Below are 18,820 nucleotides of genomic sequence, written 5' to 3'. Positions count from 1 at the left end.
TTTCGAGAAGAGAAGTACATGACGTTTATTGTGCTTCAAGGGGTATATACCTTTCTTTAGAAAGACGAGTCCTATGCACACCTTTCCATGACCCAAATGAGAATTGAAAATTATTTCCAACACTCCGTTCAACCCATATTCGAGACATACATGTCTGGACGTATTCAGACACTCAGAATGACAGTGAACTTAGAAGCAAGCGATTTGTTACATGAGATGGCAACCAATTGTAACATATCTTTTGCAGATCTTAAGGTGAACAATTCATCACACTTTGGAGAGCTGTTTGAATTTGGCCCCCTGAAAACACCACAAATGCTCGAGTTTGGGTGGGAATGGATGATCCAAAAAATCATTTCGGAGAACTTAGTGACTCCGTCACAAATCACACAACAGTTCATTGAACGACTTTCAAGTTTTAATTATACCGACTACGTTATCGAAATGAAGTTGTTGATTGACAGCGCTGAGAAGAACAAGTATCACAGGATTTTCGACATTAACAAAATCCTTCCGAAGAAGAAAAACAATTCAGTTGACTTGAAGAAGCGATTGTACGAAGTTGTTGTGACACCGTTTCAAACCAAATTGACTCCGTTCAGGGTGAGGACGTACTCCGGAGAGACTTACGAGCACAACGAAGTTTACAAGAAGATCACCGATGGGTCTGGCGATGTCGTAATAGTTCGGTTTGATTCGGAAGACATGATGGTGAATGACTTCTTAGTCTCTGTGATGAATCATTATGTGAATCTGCCTTATACAATGTTTTTGAGTGGGACGAAGTACAAAGTGTATTCATTCTTATTGGGCACTTCGAGTGTGGTATTTGTGAAAGAAGGTGTTGATATCAAAATGGAGCGTCGGGACATAGCGTTCAGTTTTTTGAGGGATATGGATGAGATGTGGAAATTCAATTATGTCTTAGATGTCTGTCTCGAGAAGTTAAAAACGTCTCAGGACAAAGACTGTTGTGTTGAAATAGTGCGTGACTATTGGCCTGATGTGAAAAGTCTTTTCATGTTATACAGCAGTGATCCTCTCGACGAACAACTCAAGTTTGATGTTTTGAGGTACAACAAAATCTTTTTGTATGACAAATACAAAGTCCGAATGCAAGACAAGTGGATCTGTGACAATAACATTATTAAGTTGAAAAATGACTTCTTTTCGGACTTTTCATCGAGGCCAGAGAAGATTAAAGTCGTTGGAGAAGTTAGACTGAGTGTTACCCTCTCCAAGATCCTCTCTTTGTTTTCTTTTGATCCAAGTCTCAAAAGTATCTTATTAAAACCACGTGTCGATGTGTTAGATACACTGACATATGACTTGTATAATATAGTTCAGTATATCAAGAAGACAAAGCCACAAGGGTTAATGAACATATCGTATTGTGCGCCTAAAAAGTGATTGTTTTGTACCACTTACTAGTTAAACTAATAACCAAAAACAAAAGACTTACTTCCCAAATCTCTTGTTGAACTGTTTGCAGTTGCTCAGTTGCTTAACGACTAAGTCGACAATAATCTTCTCCGTCTCTTTCTTCCCACCAAACATCTGCTTTTTGGCCTTTTGCGCTTTCGTGGCCTTTTTGCACCTTTTCAACTCTTTGACAACTAAGTCGACCACCTTCTTCTCCGTCTCTTCACTCCCTCCAAAGTACTTAATATTCTTCTTGGGGAAAATTTCGTTAATCATTACACTCTTTTTGACGGGTGTACCTTTGTAAGTGCCCCTAACTTCCTGTCTAGTTATGTATTTAAGAACCTCCTTGTCGTTTCTAAGTCTGTCACGTAAGACCAAAATGACGCGCTTCAAGTTTTTGATCCGCTTCTCGATGCGCATGTTCTCGATGAGTTTTGTGTTCATGGGTTCGGGAAGGATGTTGAGAGTTTTCTTAATCAAAGTGATTAACTTGATAACGCGTTTCACAGTGACAATTTGGTATTTGTACAGTCTGAGTTTGGCCTCGACCAAGTTGTTTCTGTCTGTTGCGCTTAACGTCTTATTCTCTTCTTTCGACAAGTCCTCAATGCGCACAGAAATCTCTGTAGTGATTTTTTTGAATTGCTCGACACGGGCTTCGAGAGCAGACACACGCTTTTGAATCCGTTTGATCTCAGTTTGTGGAATGTCACCGACACACTTCTCTCCTATCGTCGAATTTGTTGGTATTATCTCAGAGGTTTTCGTCACTGTTATTTTGACCGCCGAACTCGTTAAAACAAAAGCCAATAACAAAATTGCGTTCATGTTGTAAATTATGATTTTTATCAGTTCTTTTGTTTTTTTCTTTCAAGTTTTTTGTAGTTCTTTAATAACATTTTTCATTGGTGGATTGAATTTTGTTATATTATTATTTTTATTAGAGAATAGTATTATTTATTATAATTACTAAATACAAAAAGTGTTTAATATAATAATAATAAATAATCTATTTGTTATGGTATTTTGAATCCTTTGACATTTTATTATTTAAATATAATATTTTTAAATAAAATATTAGTATATTTGAATAATTGAAATATACTATAATTAATGATAATTAGTAGTTAAGTGAATTTTTTGAAAACGTCAACAAAACAATTTTGTTGCAAAGTATAAACAACCCCAAAATGTCTTTTTTGTTTTATACAAAATGCATTGAACAAAGTATTAAATAAAAAAGTACTCTACAAATTCAGTTTTTATATGGACAGCATCCTGTTAACCCCACGACGTTCTCGCGCACCAATAACAAGACGAGCGCCTACAGACTTGACACTTAATGTGTTATACATTGACTCTTCGGACTCAAGAATGACTAAAACCGACCGCTTCATCACACATTTACTAACCGACTGTTCTGCTAACATTGCAGTTGTCTCATCAACGAAACCAGTCTTCTCATACACTAAAGCACACCTTTTAATGCTCCAACGAAACAACATTTTATTTCCAAAGTCTCAACCACAAGTCCCACGAACGCCAAGAACACCAAAAAAGGATGAAACAATAGTTGTTGATTTCACAAAGAAGTATACCAATCAAATTGACTACTCAAAGTACTTAAATGCACAAATCAAAATTTTCCAACAGTACTTTGTTGCTTATTCTCAACGGGAATTAACCACGTTGTACACCTCAATATACTCGATACCACCTCGCATAGACAACGGCGACATGGTATTGTTCTCTCAGAATGATTCCGAGATGAAGAAGAGGCTGATGAAGCTCGACGCCAATTTTTTGATGCTCGCAAAGGTTAACAAACAAATCGACTGTATCATTTACTTATCATCCCCAGTAGTTGTCCAAAAGCAGCCATTAACCCTTTCAATAAACTCCACGTATACAATCCAATTTTCAGAACAAGAGACGTTCGAGTCGTGGAGTAAATTACTGAAAAAAGTGCAGCCGTGGTATGTCACTTTACTCAGACGATTCATTCGCGCAGAGGTCTCTCAGTTTGCAACAACACCAAGGAGAAAGACGGGACCAAATGTCCCAAAACTCTTCAAGCAACCTTCTCTGCAAATTATACCTCAATGCTCCTCACCAAAATTAAAAGGGTCGTCGCCACTCGTCTCCCCACGAACTCAAAAAATACTGTCACTCCGCTTTTCAAAGAAAGAGCGAAACAAAAACACCAAAATAGTTGGAGTCTCGTTGGAACAAATTGCAACACATCACCTTGCACTCCCAGAGAATGTATTAACTCTCATCAATTACATCAAAAACCGGTGTCTTAACGTGGAGGGCATATTCAGAGTTAATGGGAGTAAAGAGAAGATAGAGACAATAGCAGACATGCTCGACAACAAAGTTCTAGACAACGAAATGCTCTCTCAGTTTGATGTCTTCTCTGTTGTTGGTGCACTGAAATATTACATCAAAGTAATGCCGACTCCGGTGATCCCCGCAGATATCAATGACAAGTTGTTACAAGTCTGGAATGGTTTGTTCTCCTTTCAATCTATTATTATGATCTACTCTTATATTATGTGTCACATTGATCAAGAAGAAAGTAACACACAGCAAAACAAACAATGACTTCCGAAAGACTGTTGAAAGAGTTTGTAGCAATCTTTGTGTTGATGCCAGAGATGAGTCTCTTGTTTTTGAATGAAGTTCTTGGGCTTTTAAAAACCGTCTCGGACAACAAAGAACAGACGAAGATGACTGTGGAAAACTGTGTGACGTGTATACAACCATCGTTGAGGGGGTATCCATTCATTTACAGTTTCGCGATCCAAAACTACGACGCGATATTTGGGCCGAATGTGTAATGTAATTTAATGAGTCAATTAACATTTTTGGTTTGGTCGACACGAGCGATGAACTCTGTTGGTACCCACCCACGCTTTCCACCAAATTCAACAGGTGACCATCCACTCGAACTTGTTCCAAGGAGAATCATGTACTCGGATTTTCTAAAGCTTAACACGCCAGGATCACTGCTACGGAAGTCAATAACGGATTGCACAAAGTACTCTCCCTCATATAACCCATCTTCATCAGTTTTATTGTCCTTGGCTTTTGCTTTTACTTTTTTCTCGGGAGCTTTGCCTTGCGCTAATTTGATAAGAGCAGAGAAACCCTCTCTCCAATATTGCCCTTCCTCTTCACCTTCAGCTAGAAGCTTTTGGGTGTGTTTGCCATACTTGAATTGGAACCCATATCGCTTTTTATCGGAATCTTCCGACTTTGTACGAACTACCTTAAGATCAGTGACTTCTTTGAAGTCAATGGAAGAAGAAGGCTTTGTCGCTTTTTCATTGGAATAACAGTCGAGTACAGTGGGCGTGGCATAGCTGTTCTGGAACCACTTTTTGTTCCACCCTTTTGTCCCGCTTGTTTCCTGTCTTGTCAGAAATCCACGCAAAAGTGGCACGTCGTAAGCGTATTGTGTTGTCATCTTTGAAATGATAGTGTCTGATTTTTATTCTTGTGATTCTTGTGTTTTGCCTAGTACTATTGTTTTACTAATTTTTATTCACATCTGCATAGGAAAAAAGAAAAAAGGCGTTGTTTGCTCGTTTTTTATTCGTTTCAAATAGCATAAAGAATTCTATTTTAAATTGGCCGAGTTCTCTGCAAACAATGGGAAAGTTGGGAAAAAGAAATGTAGTGCATTTGCGACAAAGTGGTAGAAATAATTGTTCTCAAGAAGCAAAAAATTGTTTTGGCTCAAAAGGATTTTTTTTAAAGTTTTTTAATAATTTTGTAGTATTTCTAAATCAGTAACTATATGTGTAATTACAAGAATTATAGACTAACTATATAATATAACAATGAAAATAGTAAGTTTTATAGTTTGTAAGAAAGCAAAATTTAATTCACAATTGAAAAGTATTTTTAAAAATACAAAAAAAAGATGTTATAAAAGTTCATTTGAAATAAAAAGTGTCAATAAATATAGTTTGAATATAATATAATTTTAATAAAACAATTTAATACAATACTTTTAGGATAAAATCACCAATTCATTTACCTTTACACAATTATTCAACAAAAATATCAATTTATTTGTTATAATAATAATAAAAAAACAAAATGTTGGGTGTTATTATTTCTCATTGAAACCTTCTTACAGATAGAGTTTTTATTGAGTGTCAGAAATTTGAGGATTGATTGGTGTAAAAATTCGGGTTTTAATTTTTTGTTTTTTATTTGTTTTTTTCTTGATAATAATTGATATGAAAATGGGTGCCAAACTCATTTTATTTCTTAAAATAATTATGGCACCCAATAAATACTCGATCTGTAATTGAATATGTTTGATCTTTTTTGCTGATAATATTCTTTGAAGATGATAATTGTTATTATTTAGAAATAAAACAGAAATAAACAACTCTTCATTCCCATTTCAAAGTTTTCTAGTTGAAAACACCATTTTTTAAATAATTTATTTCAAAAATATATCGGAATTCATATCGATCTTTAAATATCTCAAAATCCACTTTGAATATTCAAAATGAAACTATTAAATTCCGTTATAATCACACAGAGTAAACAAGTTTTAAAACAACAAACTCAATTATCCATAAAACTCGTCACCCCACTCGTCGTTTTTAAACTCCAATTTCTGGTGTCTGAACAAGAAAATAAGCACAACAAATCCAACAGCCGCCGCAATTAAAGTAAAGACAATTGGCATAAGCAACATCCCCAATGACTGCATAAATGGTTTGTACACCGAGTCTTTACACCAGACTGTCTTTGCATCTGATTTCCATTTACAATAAAATTCGCCTTGTTGTTGTGTTGTTTCATTATCGAATCCGCAACACGCAAATTCGAACTCAATTTGTGTCTTCAAGTCGTTTTCATCCTCGTCCTCGCGATATTGAAACATCCCTTGTAGCGAGTCTCCAGAGTCCACCAACATCGCAACAACAAACGTCCCCACTGTGATGCCAAACAAAAAGATGAGTAATGAAAGGATGATACCCAATAACGTAACTCCTCTATTATTAAAGAGGAACACAAGCATTACAACAAAGCAGTAAGCCAACACAGCAATCCCTAATAATATCACAAAGCAAATGGTCGACAAGTTGAGTGTGAAATTAACGTCGAACGTTGACCCAGACTTCACCCCCACAATCAAAGTCTTATAAAAGAACAGTATGATCCCACTCCTGTAAATTAATGACACCCCAAAACACACTAAAAAACATGCAAATAACACGACAATAACAATCATTTACTTTTTCAGTTCCTCTTTAAAAGTTCCGTATTCACTCTGGCGAAAGTCGTTTGTCTTTCGGTATTAACCCCGGGTCGTTCTGTGGTTCTCTTTTAATGGGTTGTCGTTGCTACTATTTAGTATACAACCAATATATAAGTAATAAGAAATAGAGAAGATACAACACACTTGAAGTAATATGATGAGAACAAACATAAAATCCATCTTGTGAAGGGGATCCGTCGCGATATTCTTCGACCCTCCCAAAGGTAAAACCGTCTTGTTGAGCGCCTCTGAATTGTTCTTTCTTATCCTTTTGTTTCCTTTGGTCGATTTGTTGATAATCTCTTCTGTCACTGTACTGTGGCGGTGGGGCATAGTCTGGTCTTGGTTGTCCTCTTTGTTGTTCTTGTTGTTGTTGAGGTATTGGTGGGAATAATTGTTGTGAAGGTGACGCTTCGGGTTTGTCGGGCTGTTTGTCTTGTTGTGGTTTTTCAGGTTGTTCGATGTCGATCATATTTTCAGTCACGTTATTATAGTCATCGTTCGAAAATGAAACAAATTTGTTTTTGAATTGGACAAACTCTAATAGAGTCTTTTTAATATCAGAAGTGCTGTATACAACCAACTTCTCATCTTTAAATACCATCAAAGAAACTTGGCAATCACATAATATACTGAGTTCCATGGCTTTTTTAATAAGCCCATGACGGCGTTTCTGGAATGTGGTCTGTCTCTTTCTTTCGTTATCTATCTTCTCTATTTTGATTTTGTTACGTCCCATCTCTACTCTTTTATTTTGTAGTTCTGGGTTATCTCTTTTTGCTCTTTTTGTTTTTGAAAATGTTTATTTATTGAATATCTCAATATAGATATATAGTATTTGAAATAATAACAAATATTAAAGTTATTGTTTATTTTCTTGTATTCAATTTCAGGAAATGTAAAATAGTGTTTCTGGTTTTTTTCGTTCTTTTACTAATATTTTGTTCGATTGAACAGAAAGCCAAACAAAATATCTGTATGTCTGTTATTATTTGGGTTAGAGTTTTAATAGAATGAATTTATTTTAAATAAAACCATAAGTAATATCAATTGATTTAGTGGAACATCTGCAACATACGGTGTGTAATAAAGAACCCACCAAACACGTTCAAACAAGCAATGAAGACAGCCAAACATCCAACAACAGTCACGCAGATATAGTAGATAAGTCCTTCGTCTTTCATTGGTGTGAGGTAAATGTTAGTAATACCACCGACGGCAATAATACCCGAAATAGCATTAGTAACGGACATCAATGGTGTGTGGAGAGCAGAAGTGACGTTCCAAATGACGTAGTACCCGACAATGATAGCAAGCACAAACGACATAACAGCTGTAACGAACATTGAAGGCATGAACAACATGAAAATGACCAACAGCAGCAAACAGATCACAGACACAATCGTTCCGGTGTACGACTTCTTTTTCTGTTGTTCTGGTTCAGCAGCGACTGCAACTGATGGAGCAGCAGTTTCTTTCTTTGGTGGTTGTTGTCTAATTTCCATTGGTGGGGCAGGGTACATGTTTTGTCCAGATGAGCAGACAGTCATTTGTCTTTGGATGACATCATCAGACTTAATAACAAACTCAGTCGCCTTCTTGCAGACATGATTCATAAAATTGAAAATGTTCTGTGCGTACAACTGCGAAGCTTGCGGGGCCATTCTCACAGTGAAATCAACTTGACCAATAACAGTGACTTTGTTGTCATAAACATACGTCTCACCACTTCTTGTAACCTCGCAGTTCCCTCCATTCGGAGCAGCAAGATCAACAATAACTGACCCAATCTTCATCGAGTCAACCATGTCTTGTGTGACAAGAATTGGTGCCGTTCTGCCCGGGATGTTGGCTGTGGTTACAACAATATCCATCTCTGGCAAGATTTGTCTAAACAAGGCATACTCAGCATCAATGAATTTCTGTGACGCAGCTTTGGCGTAACCAGTGTTCTTGTCTTCTGAATCTTCAATAACAGAAACAGTGCAGAACTCAGCACCGACAGACTCTGCTTGTTCTTTGGCAGCAGCCCTCGAATCAAATGCCTTGACCTGTGCGCCAAGGGCTTTGGCAGTTGAAATGGCAGCAAGACCAGACACACCGACACCAATGATGAAAACATTTGCAGGTTGTGATTTGCCAGCAGCAGTGACCTGACCCATAAGAAGTCTTCCAAACTTATTGGACGCTTCAATGATACTTCTATACCCAGCCAAGTTGTTTTGGGAACTGAGCGCATCCATGCATTGAGCGTTGGAGACTCTTGGGACACAGTCCATGGAAATAACAGTAATACCCTTCTGAACAGCCTTTTCAAGTAAATCTGGATTCTTCTTTGGGTAGAAGAATGAGATAAGAGTTTGTCCTTGTTTCATCACTTCAATCTCTTCCTCTGTTGGTGGGTTTACCTTGCAAATGATATTGGCCTTCTCATACACCTCGTCCGTAGTCTCTGCAATTTTACACCCAACTCTTCTATAATCCTCGTCAGAGTACGTCGAAAGCAAACCAGCACCGGATTCGATATAAATACCATATCCTCTGCTCCTAAGTTGTTTACAGACCGATGGTACCATAGCCACCATCTTCTCTGGCGTTTTCTCCTTTGGCACACCAATGAACAAGTCTTCTGGATCAATTTTGACTGGGGCAGCGTCTGAAATACCTTGTAAGAGTCCGGTCTTTTCAGTAGCACCAGATTCTGTTGTTTCAGTGTGTACAACTTCTCCAAGGATTTTCTTTACTTCCGAATTCAAACTCTCAAACCCAGCCTTGGAATCCTTCAAATACATTCGTGTGTTGTTAAAGAAGAACAAAGGATTATCAACAGCAGCATATCCCTGGTTCAAACTTCTCTTGTTGACAACAACAACCTTGGCCTGATAAGTCTTAATGATTGGCATACCAGCCAACGGGCAGTTCGGGTCTGTCTCTGCAATTGGGTTGACTGTATCATTTGCGCCAACCACAATACAAACATCGTAATCACTCAAATCCTCGACTTCTTCCATGGCAAAGACAATTTTGTATGGGACACTCGCCTCAGCCAACAAGACGTTCATATGGCCCGGAAGTCTACCAGCGACTGGGTGAATGATGAAGTTTACTGTCTTTCCAGCCTTGGTTAACATATTTGCCAATTCAGCAACAACGTGTTGAGCCTTCGCAACAGCCATACCGTAACCCGGAACGATAGCAATCTTGTGTGAATCAACAAGGAGTTTAGCAAACTCTCCGACCTCAATCGGGTTGACTTCTTTGTTTCCAGTATCTTTTTCGTTCTTCGTAACTGGAGACGCAGCAGTTTCTGTTTTATGCGTTCCAATCCCAAGAATGACACTCAAAAAGCCTCTGTTCATAGCAGCGCACATGATATACGACAAAATCGCACCAGAAGAACCAATCAAAGCACCAGAAACAATCATGGCATAGTTGTTCAACAAGAATCCAGCAGCCGCTGTGGCCCAACCCGAGTATGAGTTCAACATGGAAATGACGACTGGCATATCTGCACCACCAATTGCCATGACCAAATGCCACCCAATAAAGAATGAGATGATGGTGACCACCATCAAAATAGCCATATTAATAAAGACACTGTTATATTGAATGTCGTGCATTGTGTCTGGATTATCATCAATGATATTGTAATCATTCAAACTGATATACTCCACGGCTATATATGGAATGACCAACAAGCAGCCAACAGCACAGGAGACGGCGTTGATGACGTGTCTGAAGTTCCCTCCTATAATGAGTGGCTTTGATCTAATGATACCTTGAAGCTTTCCAAACGCAACGATGGACCCAGTGAACGTCAAACCACCAATGAAAATGCCAAGAACAGTTTCAAGGCCAATCATAGTCAAATAAGCAATGCCGTTTTCTTCAGTCTTCTCGTGTACTCCGGTGTAGTTTTCTGCATCTTTGATCCAATGCGCAAACCCGATCAACACCGCAGCAAGACCGACAAAAGAATGGAAACCAGCAACCAATTGCGGCATCTGTACCATTTCCACTTTTGATGCAATAAATATACCAATAACAGCAGCTGGGATAATACACACCAAATATATACCAGTGGTGTATAAGATCCACTCGTTGTATTCTTCGTCTGCGTATACACCAAAGTAATCACATACCTTATTCATAATAGCAGCAAAGAACGCTACACTCATACCAATGATACCGTATATGTTACCCATTTTAGCAGAAGTTTGTGCTGACAATCCTCTCAGTGCAAGAATGAAACAGAGAGAGACAACAATGTTGCCGACACTGACAATGTTGCTGAGAACCTTTTCGTAGTCGAAGTTAACACTATTGTCCGACATAATTGATACACTTTTGGAGTTCTCTACTTTTATATCGTCACAAAGATCTTGTCTTTCTCTATTCCACAGCCGTCGAATTGTGCCGACCCAAACGAATATTTGGAAGTTTCTGGTCTTTTTCGTTCGGCTCGTTTCACTTAGTCTTTTTCGGGAAGTATTCGGGAGACACACTTTTTTATATTCACACCAAAACAATTTTTGCCACATTTTGTTTCATTGTTCACATTTCAGTATTTTTTCTCAGTTATTTATTATTTCATTCCGTTAACTTGTTAGAACGCAATCTCGCAAATAATCTTCGGCATTTCAGACAAGAACTCATATTATTCTTTTTTTGAGACAATCCATTAAGTTCTCCAAACGTTTTGAGGACAACTATTTTTTGACCATTTTTAAGTTCCGTACAAGTGTTGTGAAAATAATTATCAAAATGTTATATATAACATTTAAATATCATTTTCTCTCGTCATAATAAATTTGTTATGTAAATGTGTTATTATTTGTGTAAAATTTCGGGAATTTGTTGCGTATTATTCTTCAATTTGTATTGAACTCATGTGGAATTTTTATTGAATGAGTTTCTAAGAACATTCTTTTCTTGCGATGGAAATTTTGTTGATTATTTCTTTGTTCGGTTGCTATGAAACATGATGTAAGTTTGTAGTATCTAGAACTGGTCTTCGTGTTTGTTTCGAAGTGACTTTGGACTTTTTCGTTTTTGTAAACATTTTCTTTTCACATATAAAATGTAATGAACTTCAATCATGTTAGTTTTTTAACCAATCACACAACAAAAACGATAAACATCTCACACCTTTTCGTTCTCGATAAATCTCGTCAAATCATCTCTCTCAAAACTTGTTGTTTGATTTGCTTTTCTTCGATGAATTAATTTGTTGAATTTTTACTAAAGCATTTCAAGCAAAGTTCAATTCTTATCTATGAAATTCAACAAAACTTACTCAAAACCGAATTAGATTTTTCTAATATTTTACTTCTCTTATTTTTTATACAAAATGTTACTAGATTAAAACTATGTATACAACTATATTCCTTTTAAAAATGGAATACAAAAAACACGATTTTAGAAACTCAGTTTTTTTTTTAATGTTGTAATTATATTACTAAATTACTATAATAAAACTAGTTTAAAAAAATAGCAATGTAGAATTTCAAAACCCAACCAAAAACACAACACAAATTCAGTTTTTAATTCTTTTGAAATTAAATCCTATAAACTCAAAGTTCTTTTGCCAACAGTGTTCTCTCACCTCGATCAGTCGTTGAAGATCATCGCATGTGATTGTGACTATAAGTCAATCCCTCATTTTTTTAATGAGTATAGTAAATTATTTACAAAACAAACTATTTTCCCCGTCAGACACCATCTTTTCGTATTTGTCAAAATCTTTGATTAATGTCGTCTTTTCTATCTCAACGTGTCCAACAAAACGCTCCAATTCGTTCTTTTTGTAAATCTCTTCTGCCCCATCGCCAAATTTCGTTTTTCGCAATTCCTCAATGTAATTAGATATCTCTCCAAATAACTGTTCCACGTGTTGTTTCGATTTTTCTATAAATTGTTCGTTCTATTTGTTATTAATTTCATTATTATGAGTTATTAGTAACACATATGCTATAATTATAGTATATATATATTATTAAACAAATTATAAAAAAACAAACAAGTTTTTGAGCTTGTGATGACGCATTAGAAAGTCGTGTTGGAGAAAACGAGAAAAATCTTGGAGATGACGAACATTTAAAATTTGGTGTTGCAGATGAAGATGAAAGTTCACTTTCTTCCATAACTTCCTTCTTGAAGTTGCCAGAAGTCTTCACAATTTTGTCGATGAAGTCGTTGATAGTCTCAAACACAAATTTCTTTTTTGCGATATTAATCATCTTGACATCGACCTCTACTGTCTGTTTGTGTATCATTTTAAGCTCTTCCAACTTTGAGTCCTTTTGGTCTTTCGTGTCGCTGACAATCAACACGCGCACTTTGTCGTTTGCAAAGAGTTTCATCCAATCCTTAGCCGCGTCAAAACTACTTTCCACGTCGTTTAATGTCATCAATATAATTCCGTCGACCTTCTCTTTAGCAAAGTCCAACGTTCTTCCCAATTTGTACTATTCCGTCATTCATGTAATAGTAATAGTTTAATAGTATTATAAATATATTATAAATATACTATAAATAATAATGTATTATAATAGTATTATAAATATATTATAAATAACAAACCTCTGCGAAGGGTATATCCCAATATATAATGGACTGGCCACCAATATTTGATTTGTATATATTAACCCCGACGGTATGTATATAATTCTGTGGTGGTGGTTGTCCCGTTAATATCTTGCATAAAGCGGATTTGTTAGTCTTGTCACCGCCAACGACTAATATTTTCAGCGCGCGTGGGTAATTCATCGTGTTGTTTTGAAGATCTCGACAGATCTTCAAAAGGTACTAGAATACTGTTTGAGTTTAACACCACGTTTTCTCCCGTTTGTTCCTTACTATCTATTAATAGTTTTTTTTTGTTTTGTCTTTTCTAAAGAACTTAAAAAGAAACCTAAACTCAATTTTATTAATGCCTAGGGTTTCTTTAAAGCCAACACCTTCACCATCTTCTCCAGCAACACAAGAGAACAAGGAAAAAGCTATAAAATTTTTGGGAAAGCTTTTTAAAGATGCCAAATTTGGTGATCAATTCGCTGATGAACTTTTTGAAGTCCACGAAAAAGACTCTGAGGCATTTAACACTCATTTGCGGATGCTTCTCTCAAACTTGAAGAAAAACCAGAAACTTAAAGACTCGATTGAAAAAGATGAAGTCACTGTCAAGGAAGTCGTCGGAATGAACTCCTACGAACTCGCAGACGACGAAGTGAAGAAACTGAAAAACAGAGTCATGAAGGACGAGGAAGACAAGAAAAAACCTTTGGATATCTCAAAAATACCGGACCACGAATTCAGCTGTCCAAAATGCTCGTCTCGTAAAATACAGGAAACACAGGTGCAACTCAGGTCGGCCGATGAACCGATGACACGTATTTTGACTTGCGCCAATTGCGGGTTTGGGTGGAAAAGAAGCTGTTAAATTACTTTTTGGTCAATTTATTTCTTTAATAAAACTCTGGTTGTGTTCTAGTTAAAAATACTTGAGAAAATTTGTAGAACAAAAAATTGATTTCAATAAGCGATGACGAGTGAGACCATTCAGTCATCAGAGTGTATGAGCGAAGAGGTTGTTGGGGATGTCATGAATCCGATCGCGTTTTGCGTTGAAGGAACTAATCTGAAAGGGGGCTTGGAAAATCTCAATACTGTTATCTTATTCATTCGATACACAGTGGGTAATACCCATATTAAGATGAGACTCACGAAAGGATCTCCTGTTGTTTTAAATGATATAACGAAAAGGAAGATCACGTTGTATATGACAACTAAAACACAAAAAATCGGAGAGGTAATCTTGACTGACGAACTCGTGGGGTTTGTGTCAAGGAAGAATTATTTAATTACGTTTGACGAACGATTTTTATATACCAATCCCCAGGCTTTACAGTCCACTGTCAGTATCTCATTCAGTTGTTTCACACTACTTCAAATACAGGACATTCCTGGTATCGACTTTATGCTAACGAAGTGCTTGGACTTCTGTGCTCGACCAGATGTATTTTTGAGCTTTAAATACCAATCACCTTCTCAAAATCTCGAGATTGAGATCCAATCAAAACTTCTGTTGAAACCACGTCCCATCTTTTGCCCCTTTTTCCAAACACATCCAGTGACAATAAAAATCACGCAAAACGCAACATCTCTCACATCGAGATTGTACTCTTCCGTAATGACATGTCATTTAAGCGACTATCTTCGATTCCAGTTGGTCACCATCCCACCCACCCCCGTCAAAACAGTCGTCCTCGACCAGTTCTTGACGTCGATAAACTGGAGGAATTCAGTGCTCACAAAAAGAAAGACATCGTTTCATATACTTGACTTCGACGAAGAAGGAAGGGTGGTTATCAAAGAAGAGACTACTTTTCCTGGTTACTTTGTGAGGATAGACTCAAAGCTTAGACTATTAGAAATATGGGCTACAAGCGACCTGATGGGCAATTGGATATCAGTGGAAGAAGAGAATAAGGAGAGGATATACGAAACAACCATTTATGAAAAGAGCAAACAACAGAAAATTGTGACACAGTTCACACAATACCAATTCGAAGCAACTTCAGTGACAAAGGTTTGTTTTGGAAATGAAGAAATGAAATCGTTTTCGTTTCAGATATACGAGTTGGAGCAATTTTCAGAATCTATTGTCACCCCAAAACAAATGTTCACAGTTTATTAATAATTTTTATATTATTTGGTTTTTCAATATTTTTTTACTAAAAAATATTTATTTCGATAAGTTCTTTTTCAACTGATATTTTTGATATAATTTTATAACATTTTGATTTTTTTGAAAAAGTTGAGTATTGGATATCATAATTGTTACAGAAAGTCAAAATAATAAGAATATTTTAGTAAATATGGAAACCCTAATTGAAGTTTTATGTTTTTATTTAAACGTCAAAGTAGAACTTAAAATCATCGAAATTCAATCCCGATTGATGACATTGATTTTTATAAAGATAGAGATATTATTGTAATTCCATCCCCAATATTAAAGAGATGAACTTAAAAACATTAAAAATGATTCATTCAGAGAAAACGGTGGTTTTAAAGAAGAAACCGCTAATGGAAGTTGTTGTACCGCCACAAGCGAAGTTTATTCTTCTTGCCTTATTGATCATCGTGCTCATTGCTTTTACCAACATCGTCATCTACACGTCTCAGTAAATGTTCAATTAATTTTGTTATTACATTTTGTATTTTTTTATGAATAATTACTATTAATATTCAATACAAAGTTTACTATAAATACCATTGTTTAATTAAAAATACTATACAATTCTATGATATAGTATAATATAGTATAATATAGTAAAAACTCTAAATACACTGAACCAAGAGCATTTAATTAACGAAAGGAAATGAATCAGCCAATAAATAAGGCATCTAAAAAATGAATAAAGGTGAACGAGAAAAGATGAAAAAAACTCATAAAAGACGATAAAGTTTCAACTTGATAAAGAACTTGAAAAAGAAGACAATGTTGGGAGTCAACAAGCAAGACAAGATCTTCATGAAGCGTTCGGGTGCTTATCACTCAGTTCTTGATGCGCACATCATCGAAGCGCCGGGGAGATTCCCCCTTTTGGATTTCAAAACCAAGGTGAAGGTTAACCCGAAATTTGTGATGAAGGGCACCGACATGGACATTGTAGACGAGGCGGTCACTTACTTCAAAGCAAACATTTTCTTTAAAAACTATGACATGTCCATTGCTGAGGCCGACAAACTTCTCGTCTATTTGATTTTCTATATTTCTTCTCTCCTTTTGAAAGTTTGTTGATTTGAAGTCTTCATTTTCTTCTTGTGAATTTATTTCTCTAATTCAATGGTGTTTTAACATGTAGTTCAACGGACATACAAAGACCGACTGTGAGAAGATGGCGTATTCTATGGCTATCGAGAACTTCGCACTCCCAGGCGACGGAAAGTTCTGCCTTGGTGGTATGGTCGACCCATTGAAAGGTGGCGAGAAAGACACTGTCAAGCAATACCTCACTGCTATTAGAAACGAAACAGGACTCAGACTCTGCGAGGCGATCTTCAAGAATGGTGGAAACAGACCAGACAAATGGTGGATGTGCTTTAACAAGAGAAAGTTCATGAATAAGACGATCTAAATCATCATTTCCGTTCACATTTTGTTCTTTGTGTTTTTGGGTCTACCGTTCGAAGTTTGACGTTTTCAATACCCGTTTCATTCTGAGTTCTTTTTTATTGGAAACCCTAATTCTGATTTACTGGTATTGTAAAGAAATATGACGAATTGCGTTGCTTTACTGTCTGGAGGGAAAGACAGCGTATACACCGCAGTTTGCTTACAGAAGAAAGGCGTCAAAATCGAGTGTTTGCTCCATCTGGAACCAACATTGGTGGACGAAAAAGATAATAATAGTTATATGTTCCAGACTGCTTTACATGAAGCAATACCTTATTTGTCGGAAGCTATGGGCATTCCTCTTATTAACTATCAATTCCAATCGAATAGTAGTATTTGTATCGAGAAGGATTACACAGTCACAGAGAATGACGAAATAGAAAAATTGTACGAAGCTGTTAAAAAGGTGTTGGTATGTTACCCAAAGATTAACTCAATATGTTGTGGAGCAATCGCATCTGAATACCAAGCCAATCGACTTGCTAATGTGTTTGTTTTGATCAACTTTTTAATAGGTCTTCAAAATAGTAAATAGTATAATAAAAATATAATAAAAATGTTATACATTTATAGTTTATCGACACAGATGGACTCAAAGAAAGAGCAGAGAGGTGTGGCATCACAGTCTTAACTCCTTTGTGGCAAAAAGATCAGCGTGAAGTTTTAGATGAAATAATAGAAAGTGGATTAGACGCGCGACTTGTCAAAGTATGTTCTATGGGATTAAACCAAAAAGATATTGGAAAGTCATTGAGTGAAATGAAAGAAAAGTTAATTCGACTGAACAAACAATGTGGAGCCAGTGTTGTTGGTGAGGGAGGGGAGTTCGAAACTTTTGTGTTTGATGGACCTACTTTTGTGAAAAGAATTGAATTTGAGTATGACGTCATCACAGAAAGAGAAGACGATTATGCACCCGTGTGTTACATGCGTATTAAGTCGTTAAAGTGTGTTGCTAAGTGATTTGAAATGATGTGTTCTATATTTTAATATTCTAAAACCATAATTATAGTATAGTATATAATCACATTGATTGGTTTAAAATGTACAAACATCTATCGTTTTCGAAAGTCAAAATGGAATCGAATAAAAACAAATTGTTAATATTATTAATTGTCTAATAATACTTATTTTCAATTGTAATAATCAGGATAATAAAAAAGAGGGATTTGTTTGGGCAATTACTAAGAATAGTATGCTTTAATTTTTTCTTGTCAAAATAATTGTCATTTTTGTCATTTCATTATTTATAAACAAAACGATTTTGATAAAAGAATTGATTTATGGTTAAAAGAACCAATATTTTTAATTTGACAATTCCCACCAATTAATAAAAAAGTTATTTTTAAAAATGTGACATTTTATAACATCTCAAATCTCCTTTATTATTATGTATAAAAATAAATAAAAGTTATTGATTTACTTTGTAAATCAGTCGACTCATTTTTATGGGTACAATATAAAGTTTTTTATAACAAGAATTGTCCTTCTACATTATATTTTTGATAAAAATTTGGTTTTTTAATTAATTTAAATTAATTTTTATTCAAATATAAATATAAAAAAAAAACAACTCTTGTTAATAAATAATATAATAAATTATTGTATTTATATTATATTTTAACAAATTTCTTACATAAAGTCCATTCCTAATTTAAACAATTGGAAAATAAATGGACAGAAATAAATAATTATTACTGATTTTGTAATTGAACTAAACTCTAATAATTAAATAATTATTAATATTACAATAAATTATACATATTATCTTAAAACGAAAAATGCCAAAAAGAACAATAAATTTTAATTTAAAAATAACTTACAAATATTTCCATGTAAAATAAATTAAAAATACCGAGAAAAACGGGCTATTGATCCTAAATATTATTTAAGTTACAAACAACAAACATGCATTTAATATTTTT

The 18,820-nt window shown here is 35.5% G+C and overlaps 12 protein-coding genes across 12 annotated transcripts; 6 read left to right on the top strand and 6 right to left on the bottom strand.

Moving 5' to 3' along the window:
* Positions 1–150: 150 nt before the first annotated feature.
* Positions 151–1,410, top strand: EIN_224530 (hypothetical protein; the record flags this gene model as incomplete). The annotated part of the gene is made up of 1 exon (XM_004254933.1): positions 151–1,410. The coding sequence occupies one exon, from the start codon at positions 151–153 to the stop codon at positions 1,408–1,410; it is 1,260 nt and encodes a 419-aa protein (XP_004254981.1).
* Positions 1,411–1,458: 48 nt separating this feature from the next.
* EIN_224520 (hypothetical protein) lies at positions 1,459–2,253 on the bottom strand (the record flags this gene model as incomplete). The annotated part of the gene is made up of 1 exon (XM_004254932.1): positions 1,459–2,253. One exon carries the CDS (start codon positions 2,251–2,253, stop codon positions 1,459–1,461), a length of 795 nt encoding a protein of 264 aa, XP_004254980.1.
* Positions 2,254–2,691: 438 nt separating this feature from the next.
* On the top strand, positions 2,692–4,268 carry EIN_224510 (hypothetical protein; the record flags this gene model as incomplete). The annotated part of the gene is made up of 2 exons (XM_004254931.1): positions 2,692–3,937; positions 4,018–4,268. 2 exons carry the CDS (start codon positions 2,692–2,694, stop codon positions 4,266–4,268), a joined length of 1,497 nt encoding a protein of 498 aa, XP_004254979.1.
* Positions 4,269–4,282: 14 nt separating this feature from the next.
* On the bottom strand, positions 4,283–4,897 carry EIN_224500 (hypothetical protein; the record flags this gene model as incomplete). The annotated part of the gene is made up of 1 exon (XM_004254930.1): positions 4,283–4,897. The coding sequence occupies one exon, from the start codon at positions 4,895–4,897 to the stop codon at positions 4,283–4,285; it is 615 nt and encodes a 204-aa protein (XP_004254978.1).
* Positions 4,898–6,019: 1,122 nt separating this feature from the next.
* Positions 6,020–6,688, bottom strand: EIN_224490 (hypothetical protein; the record flags this gene model as incomplete). Its single annotated transcript, XM_004254929.1, has 1 exon — positions 6,020–6,688. One exon carries the CDS (start codon positions 6,686–6,688, stop codon positions 6,020–6,022), a length of 669 nt encoding a protein of 222 aa, XP_004254977.1.
* A 34-nt stretch (positions 6,689–6,722) lies between these two features.
* Positions 6,723–7,454, bottom strand: EIN_224480 (Floral homeotic protein AGAMOUS, putative; the record flags this gene model as incomplete). The annotated part of the gene is made up of 2 exons (XM_004254928.1): positions 6,723–6,800; positions 6,885–7,454. 2 exons carry the CDS (start codon positions 7,452–7,454, stop codon positions 6,723–6,725), a joined length of 648 nt encoding a protein of 215 aa, XP_004254976.1.
* A 316-nt stretch (positions 7,455–7,770) lies between these two features.
* On the bottom strand, positions 7,771–11,049 carry EIN_224470 (NADP transhydrogenase subunit alpha, putative; the record flags this gene model as incomplete). The annotated part of the gene is made up of 1 exon (XM_004254927.1): positions 7,771–11,049. The coding sequence occupies one exon, from the start codon at positions 11,047–11,049 to the stop codon at positions 7,771–7,773; it is 3,279 nt and encodes a 1,092-aa protein (XP_004254975.1).
* Positions 11,050–12,251: 1,202 nt separating this feature from the next.
* On the bottom strand, positions 12,252–13,483 carry EIN_224460 (hypothetical protein; the record flags this gene model as incomplete). Its single annotated transcript, XM_004254926.1, has 4 exons — positions 12,252–12,358; positions 12,416–12,638; positions 12,736–13,182; positions 13,298–13,483. The coding sequence occupies 4 exons, from the start codon at positions 13,481–13,483 to the stop codon at positions 12,252–12,254; spliced, it is 963 nt and encodes a 320-aa protein (XP_004254974.1).
* A 163-nt stretch (positions 13,484–13,646) lies between these two features.
* EIN_224450 (transcription elongation factor S-II, putative) lies at positions 13,647–14,156 on the top strand (the record flags this gene model as incomplete). Its single annotated transcript, XM_004254925.1, has 1 exon — positions 13,647–14,156. The coding sequence occupies one exon, from the start codon at positions 13,647–13,649 to the stop codon at positions 14,154–14,156; it is 510 nt and encodes a 169-aa protein (XP_004254973.1).
* Positions 14,157–14,258: 102 nt separating this feature from the next.
* Positions 14,259–15,413, top strand: EIN_224440 (hypothetical protein; the record flags this gene model as incomplete). The annotated part of the gene is made up of 1 exon (XM_004254924.1): positions 14,259–15,413. One exon carries the CDS (start codon positions 14,259–14,261, stop codon positions 15,411–15,413), a length of 1,155 nt encoding a protein of 384 aa, XP_004254972.1.
* An 804-nt stretch (positions 15,414–16,217) lies between these two features.
* On the top strand, positions 16,218–16,857 carry EIN_224430 (hypothetical protein; the record flags this gene model as incomplete). Its single annotated transcript, XM_004254923.1, has 2 exons — positions 16,218–16,511; positions 16,585–16,857. The coding sequence occupies 2 exons, from the start codon at positions 16,218–16,220 to the stop codon at positions 16,855–16,857; spliced, it is 567 nt and encodes a 188-aa protein (XP_004254971.1).
* A 138-nt stretch (positions 16,858–16,995) lies between these two features.
* EIN_224420 (ATP-binding domain containing protein, putative) lies at positions 16,996–17,858 on the top strand (the record flags this gene model as incomplete). Its single annotated transcript, XM_004254922.1, has 2 exons — positions 16,996–17,384; positions 17,498–17,858. The coding sequence occupies 2 exons, from the start codon at positions 16,996–16,998 to the stop codon at positions 17,856–17,858; spliced, it is 750 nt and encodes a 249-aa protein (XP_004254970.1).
* Between the last annotated feature and the right edge of the window lie 962 nt (positions 17,859–18,820).

This window comes from Entamoeba invadens, assembly GCF_000330505.1.
Source record: "Entamoeba invadens IP1 unplaced genomic scaffold scaff_1105074725849, whole genome shotgun sequence".
NCBI lineage: Eukaryota > Evosea > Mastigamoebida > Endamoebidae > Entamoeba > Entamoeba invadens.
Note: the sequence above shows the minus strand (reverse complement) of the source record. Positions and strands in the feature narration are given on the sequence as shown.